Source organism: Corvus brachyrhynchos, unplaced genomic scaffold (genome assembly GCF_000691975.1).
Source record: "Corvus brachyrhynchos isolate BGI_N302 unplaced genomic scaffold, ASM69197v1 scaffold139, whole genome shotgun sequence".
NCBI classification, from domain to species: domain Eukaryota; kingdom Metazoa; phylum Chordata; class Aves; order Passeriformes; family Corvidae; genus Corvus; species Corvus brachyrhynchos.
Window position 1 is genome coordinate 50,481 of NW_008246062.1, and position 7,937 is coordinate 58,417.

The window sequence follows — 7,937 nt, forward strand, 5'->3', positions numbered from 1 at the left end:
CAGGAATTGTCACAGATTTACTATCTGCTGCATGGTGTGCCATCACCATTGTTTGATTTGTTCTTGGTACTCCTGCCTTCATTAGGTATCCTGGAGTTTTTTACTGGAAGAGAATGGAGAGGCAATCTTGCTCCATTATTCTCTGTGTCACTCAGAATGTCGAATGCTAGACATACCTTCACCCCTGCATCCCTGCTGGTTCCAAAGTGAGCCACAATCAGGTCAACAGCAGTGTTGATAGCCTTCACCAGACCTAGAGGGAAACAGCAGGTCAGAGAGCTGCCTGAGTGGCTGCTAGGACAGACCCTGACAAAACACTCCTTGAAGTAATCAGCTAAGGGCACTGCAAGGCCATGTCTGCACACAAGCCCTCTTTGCCAAAAAACATGCAGACACTCTCCTAAATCCTCACCAAAAACTGTTCCTGCTGGTTCCAGCACTCACCTATCAGCCTGACAGTAGGAGGACCTGTCAATATTCCCACGGGACAGGGACCATCACCTCCACACCCCATCCACTGAGACAGAAGAGATGGGATCTGAGGCAATGAGTCTTTTGCTGCCTTGGTGCCACACGGAGGCAGGGCAGAAGCCTTGTCTTTGGCAGGTTCTGTAATGACTTTCAGTAACAAGCCAGTGGTATGTAGTCTGACATCTACACCAGGATAATGTGAGAACAGAACTGAAACGGGAGGGAAAGCTGCCACCTGGTAATCATGAACACATAGCTGGCAAAAGCATGGGAACCCTTCTGCACATCCGCTGCCTCTGAAATTGTAACAAATCAGCTGTCAAATTCCCCATCCCCAACCCTGCCTTCTAGCATGGATCCCACCACGGCCATATCTTGTCCTGCTCTGGAGTCCTTTCTCCCACCTTTTTATATAATTGATATAATTTTATATTACTTATGTAGGCTTGAACAGACTTTTTACCTAAATTACAAAATCTCAGGTTAGCACATCTGCAACGTCACACAGATACACACAGGTCTACCCTTGTATGTAGAGCCTGAGGCGGCAGCATGCCCTGCCTTAGGATCACACTCCCGTGCCTGTCTGCTCTCTCTGCCCATTCTTGTGCGCCTAAGATCCTTTCTAATCGTATTTCCTGGCACAAGCAGCTCAAGCACACTCTGTGGCACATTGCACGGTCCACCGGAGATGCATGGACTCACCCTTCTTCTGCAGCAAGTCGATGGAGATGGACTCTGTGTTGCCATCTGGGGAGAGGCAGAACTCAGCAGGAGGTTTCTCTGCTAGCGAGAAGTAGTCAGGGAAAAAGTCATTGTAGGTAAGCTGGAGTTGCCTCATAGACTGTCCTGTGGGGACAACACAGAGGGGACAAGGATCAGCCCCAATCCCTCACACTAAAGCCTCTTTCATGTTGTTTGCTTTTCCCAGAAGCAACCTGCACCAGCAGCAGTCTTCGTGCCAGCCTGTCCTCTGCTGGGACAGCAAGGCCACAGGCTTGTTCCTGCCCCAGCACTGGTTTGCAATGTGTGCCTGAACAGTTGATCCCCATCACCTTCCCAGTATCCATCTCCAGCTTGACTGGGGGCCCAGGGGCTCTGGAAGATGCCGTGGGAGGCTCAGTCTCATGGGCTGGGGCTAAGGGAAACCTTGCTGCACCAGAGTCTCCAAGCTGCTGCAAGCAGGGCAGGAGTCAGCACAGAGAAAATCACTACTTGTCACACACAGGCACCCACAGACAAGAAGCTACTATGTTTGCTGCCTGTCCTCTGGGATGGCCTCTGTTTTCAAGGGGTGAGTGACATCCATAGGAGTTCTCCCATGTGCTTGACTTCCATCTGTTTGACTCTGGGGTATGCATCTTCCCTTGAAGAAAGGATTGAGAAACTGTTTGTGCTGGCAGAGTGAGGTATAAGGCTTTGAGGAATTCCCTCCATGGCTTGAGGCTAGCCTGTAGATGCTCTCCCTCTCACAGACAGATCACACTGCTCTCCCCACAGGACTCTTGGAGGCTCAGTCAAAAGCAGCCTGCCCCTGTCAGCCCTTCCTGCAGCGGTTTTGGAGGACAGGGAAGACCTTAAGGGCAAATCGTGGAGAAGATAGAGTCCCATAAAGGCTTTAGTGTTGTCAGCTGCCCCGTGAAAGCTACAGCTCAGTGTGGGCTGGGGCAGATGGTCAGGCACTGTGGGGCCAGACCCGAGATCTCCAAGGGCCCCCCCAACTCCTGTGTGAGACAAACTACAGTCTGGCCACAGCCCAGGAGCATTTCTTGAGGTCTAAATGTGCTCTTGCGCCATTCACTTTGCCCTTCAATCCAGCTCAGAGCTGGACGTGACTGCTCTCACCTCACGCAAGAGGGAGGCTCCACAAAGATTTGAACCAGTGAAGCAATTTTCACCTTCTTCTTGAACCCTCCAGCCCCACTGTGAATGGATGTATCATCCCTCCTGCTCTGAGCAGGCAGAGCAGTGATGAATCCAAGCTTAACCTGAGCCCCAAGGAAACTGAGCCCGAGTCCCAAGGTCACCTCCCAAGAACCCCCAGCAGAAAGGTGGTGCGCACCGTTCAGCTTGCAGTGGAAATGGCTGGTGCTGAGAGTGCCAGGCAGCTCAAAGATGGGGTTGCCCCGGTTCAGCCGAGGCTCTTGCTGCCTCCTGTCCAGGCTGCCTGCTAAGCTGGGCAGCCCCGAAACGCGGTCCAGACCCAAGGGGTTCCTCCGCCTGTACTCCCGCCACTTCAGCGCTTGGGGGGAGAGGTGGTTCGCTGGGATGCCACGGGCAGTGAGCACCAGACAGGATGACGAGAGCACACGGGAGGATGCAGACGGGAAACAGGAAGAGAGAAGAAGAGAAAGAAGGAGGACAGAGAAAGAGAGACAGCACATTACTCAGAGGTCCAGCAGCGTTTCAGGACATTAGCACATGCACATGAGGACAAGTGGAGGCCGCTGCCTGGCACAGCAGGCCAGGAGCTTGCATGCCCTCATGGCTGCAGGCATAGAGGCAGCAGGTTTGGGGTGCAAGCACCTGGCATGGGGTGCTGTAAGACCAGCAGCCCACACTGCCCTCTCTGGAAACACGGTGTAGGAGTTGGGACTGGATGGACATGCTCTGAGCGTAGGTCTTCCTCCAGCACCCGGATGCAATTTTACCCTGGTCTGTGGCTGTAAGAAATGGTGGGACTATAGGGAGCAGCCCTGGCTGTGGGGAGCTGGAGACGCTCCAGACTAGCAGGTCCTGGAGGATGGGGACCTAACATTGACAGGCCGTATTCCCATGCTGCTCAGGGGACCAGAGCTGCTGGCTTCACTGCCACTTCTCCAGTGGGAATCTGCATGGCCTCCTACTCTGCTCATGGACAGGCCCCCCACCGAGAGGGGCGGGAGGGACCCACTGTGGAGTCGGTACTCGGAGAGTGGTGGGCTTGGCTCCAGCGGGGCCTCCTTCTTGGGAATCAGCTTGGGGTTCTCCTTTTGCCTCAGGGTGTCAGCTTTGGTGGCTTTGGAGGGCTGCATGGCACTGACAGCAGGGGATGACCTCGTGGGAAGCAGGTTGGCAGAGATGGGGCAGGACCTGCTTCTGGGGGGCTGGCTGTCTTCAGCTCTCTCTGCGGTGGGCGAGGAAGAGGAGTCCACGCTTTGGAAGAAAGGCATGTTGCACCGCACGGGGGAGTAACTGCCCAGAGGGGACGGACGGGTTGTTTCGGGGCCAGGCTTCTTGATGCCCCCATCACTGCGCGAGGCAGCTCCGTCTGCTGAGCGCTGGGTCACGAGCATGCCATGGGCTTGGCTCCCCGCCACCGCCGCCCGCTCTGCCGAGGTGGCCAAGGCCGAGGACTGGGAACTGGAGATCTGCTGGCTGGCAGACCGGTTGCTGGACAAGCTGTAGAGCTGGGAAAGGCTGGAGGCAAAATGGCTGTGCAGGGCACGTGCCTTGGGTGGCTTGCTGAAATGGTGCTGAAAAACAAAGGGCTGGATGGGCAGCGTTGTGGGACGCTGGTCCTTGCTGTAGCGTACTACAGGCTTGCTGTCTGTGCCACCACCTTCAGAGAGAGAAAGGGGAAGAAAGTGTGAGGACAGGCAGAGCGACAATCATCGTCAGCCAAGCAGATTGCAGGCAAAAGGGAATGTGGTCTCTGTTGCAGAAGGAAAAGGGTGAGCTAGAGGCCAGTTACAGACTGGTTCAAATCTGAACTGGTTATGCACACCAAGAGCTGGCAAGATAAACATATGTGGCCCCAAATGCAGAGTTTCCAGCTGTCTGGAAGAGCAGAGCACTGCACCAGGAGCTTGTCTGTCCTGGTAGGGTCACCAGCTTCACATCCTTTCCCAATGCCTTGCCCCCTGGACAGCACAAAGCCATGGTGTGAGGTGCCTGCCCTTGAGCTTCCTCTGCCCAAGCAGTACCACAAAGTCAAGGCCCAACACTTTGTGGTACAGTCAGATTTCCTATCTGAAAGGATCTGACTGTCCCCTCCCACATGCACTGCAGACTTGCCCAGCCCAGCACAAAGCATTACATGCAATAGCACTGCAGCTCTGCATCCCACATCGCAACATACTGGTGCTGTTGCAAAGGCTGCCTGCTTCCCCTTCTCCCTCCCTCTTCTTTCTCCTGTAACTGTCCCCGCTTTGGAACACAGAGCTTCCTTCATCCCCCTGCCTCTACCAGACCTTAGCAGGACACACCCAGCATCATGCCTCCAACCCTGCAAAGTGCCAGTCTACTCCAGCAAATGATGTACTGGGATGTCCTGAGGGAGTCTGGTGGGCTGATCTCCATGTGTACATGCCTCCAGCTCCTGATGGGGCCACAAACATCCTGAGGGAGACAGCTGTGACACACTGTGCGTTCAGTGCAGAACACACACAGCACTGGTTACACACATGGGGCTGACTGAGATCCCTGATCAGCCCTGGAGTTACCCAGTGTCTGTGGGGTGCTCCAGACCTTTCTCCCTGTAGCCAGCTTTTAGCAGGGCTTGCTTTCCCTCTAGTCCCTCTCAGAGATTCTGGGCTTGCATGCTGCTCTGGGCTGCAGCAAGGCAGATACATGTCCATCTCCAGCTGCAGGCAGAAGCCTCCTGCACAGCCCTAATGCCTGCCTTGCTGTCACAGTGCAGAGGGAGGGACCCCATTGGAGTGGTGGGCAGCAACTGCTGGGATGTATTACCCCGAAAGCTCCTGTCTGCCCCCTCCTGCCTGAGTAGGGCCTGCTCCTTCCAAGCCCTCCCTCTGAAGCTAAGAGGGCTGCTCCCATGCTGCCCTCTCCCTGTAGAGACCTGCCATCCCAAACCAAGCACACACTCAAGGCTCAATAAACAAACAGGACAATAACTAAAAATCTTTTGCTCCAAGGGCCAAAATCTCTCCCACCCCTGACATGGCAATAAACCACATGTTCTTACCTCCTGCCAAAATTTTTGAGGACATTAAATGGAGACAGTCTGGTTTTTGACATGGTAGGGGCTATTTACTGCAGTGGTCTGGTCAGAGGCATTTTAGAAGGGCTTCTACCTGTGAAGCAGGTGTAAGACCTGCCTAGGGCAGAGACAGGTCTCCCACAATGCTGGAGAAATCACCATACCTCTGAAGGGAGTGTCACACAGCTTCCTCACGAGGACAAGTGACAGCAATATCAAGGTGGGAAACAACTCACATATTACAGGAGTCCCTACAGAGGTAACTGTGACAAAGGCTCTCCGTGGGAACCTTTGCTGCAATCCACAGCACTGCGGAGGGCGTGACCAGGATATTCCAGCAGAGACACACAGGCTAGACTCTTAAGGACTCACACTGTAAGTCCTAGCAGAACCTGTGTGAGCTTCCTGAACCTGCATGGAGAGAAGATTGCTGGCTATGCCTCTTCCTTCTCCACTTCTGCCCCAAACAGCTCCAAAGAAGAAAGGCTGTGACTATGACTCTACTGGGCATCTTCACATCTCTGTCTTAGGAGCTAAGGGCAGGTGATTCTTATGGATAAGCACAGTAAATTCCCTGCAAGGGATACAACCCTTCAAGCTGCACAGACTCTCTCAGTGCTAATGCCATGTCCTCGCTCACGTGGTATGAAAGGTTTGAACAAAACCTCAGGAGGCTTTAGAAATACAGAGACAAGACACGTACACTGATATGAGACTGAAATGAGCACAGCAAGGCTTTGTCCCAGGGACTGGTAGGCCAGGAACCAAACTGCACAGGCACTGGTTTCCTATCACCATGCAGGTTCCCCTGCTGCTCCCCTCATATCCCAAAGAGCTGCCTTCCTTTTTACTTATCCCTTCTGCCTAGTTTGGCTCCTTACCGTCTGCTCGGGCTCTAACATCTTTTTGTCCGTGGCCACTGGCAGAGCCACCCGAGAAGCTGGCATCTGCCTCCGTCAGCAGGGAGAGAGGGGCTTGCTCACCTGCCCCATGCCCACTGGGGACCTTCTCACTGGAGAGTGAGTCTTTGGTGGAACACAAAGCCTGGCTGTCCCCAAAAGCAGGATTCAAACAGAAGCCCTCGCAGCTCCGGTTCAGGCCATGGATGAAGGGCATGGGTGGAAGACTCTGGCTGCGCCGAGCTCTTTCTTCAAGGAAGGTTGGGCAATCCCGCTGAGTCTCAGGGATTGGAGAGAACTCCAGGGAAGAATCACCACTAGAGCGGAGCGGTGGGGAGGTGCTGTTCTTTTTCCGTCCTTTAGCCAGTTCAGCGAATGATGTCACCCTCTTGGGGGGAGAGCTCTGGATGGGTATTGCTGGACTTTCACTCAGCTTGACTGGACAGCTCACCATGCGCTCCAAGGAGCCCAGCCTGCTGCCAGGACTCCTGTCCAGGTTCTGATCATAGCTCCTGGAGCGCTGCCGGCTTGTGTTGAGGTTCGGTGGTGACACATTGACATAGACCTGACCCTCAATCATGTTCTGGCTGGAATCTCCCTTTGGCTCCTCTTCACTGCACTCTACGTTGCCTTCCTCTTGTCTCAGGTCGGGCCTTCTAAAGAGATAGTATTCTGTGGGCTGGGCTGGGCTACCCTTGGTCTGGTCTTCTGAGCAGCTAGTTATGGAAGATCCCGCAGGGCTGGGGGATGACTGGGAAGACAAGTCACACGTGACTAACTTATAGTAATTCTGAGTAGCCACAACAAGCCGCGCTTGGCTCTGGAAGCAAGCAGTGAGGTCTGAGCTCTCTGACGTGCAAGGCTCACAGTGGAGGTGGTAGGAGTTGCAGTTAGCATCGAGGACAGGTGAGGAGGAGTGTTGACACCCACACACCTTCCCCGAACTCTCTGGGTTATGCGACTCACAAGACATCTTGGATTCAGTGGGTGATGAATGTAAATCCAGGTAAAAAGCTCCTGTGTCTGAGTGGCTGCAGAAGGAAGAGTCACAGGACAGGTTAGCTGAATTGAGGTTGGATTGAGATTGGCCATTCATTTTGTTGTAGAGAGCACTGAAGTTCACCAGGACCCCATCAGAGCTGTTGCAAGAAGAGTCACTGATGTAGCCCATCTGTTGGTCAATCACTTCAGACTGACTTGATGAACTGTAGCAGCGACAGTGCTGGATCTCCGAGCTAGAACAACTGCATGTCCTGTGCAGGGCGTCCTGATTCCGCAGTGATTCACCTGTGTTCTGGTTCCACTCCTGGTCACCACTGTCAAAGGAGAAGTTGGAGGAGCTGCCACGATGGCAGCTGCATTCATCCAGCTCCATGCGTTCTGAGGCCTGGTGGCACCTGTTTGCATTGTTCCTCTTCTGGATGTTGTCACTGCTGAGTTTGTCCTCTTGCCCATCCACCACACCAGACCGGCTGGCCATATTCCAGGATTTCACAATGTGGTTGGAGTCGTGGAGGTGGAAAGGGGGCAAGGCCAGATCCTGCAGACTGAAGGGAGGTTTGCCATCGACGAGTGAGTTGTGAAGGTGGAAAGATTTTTGACCCAAGTCATCCCCAAAAATGGTGAGGTCTTCACCCTCACTCAGC

The 7,937-nt window shown here is 53.9% G+C and overlaps 1 protein-coding gene across 1 annotated transcript in view; it reads right to left on the reverse strand.

Annotated features, from left to right (window-relative positions):
- The window catches only part of RUSC2 (RUN and SH3 domain containing 2), a 59,622-nt gene that overhangs the window by 10,174 nt on the left and 41,511 nt on the right, over nucleotides 1–7,937 (reverse strand). The window contains 5 exon segments of the mRNA XM_017746583.1: nucleotides 177–253; nucleotides 1,177–1,320; nucleotides 2,534–2,734; nucleotides 3,227–4,012; nucleotides 6,274–7,937. The exon segment at nucleotides 6,274–7,937 is cut by the window's right edge and continues 23 nt beyond it. Of these exon segments, the coding sequence (XP_017602072.1) occupies nucleotides 177–253; nucleotides 1,177–1,320; nucleotides 2,534–2,734; nucleotides 3,227–4,012; nucleotides 6,274–7,937 (2,872 nt within the window).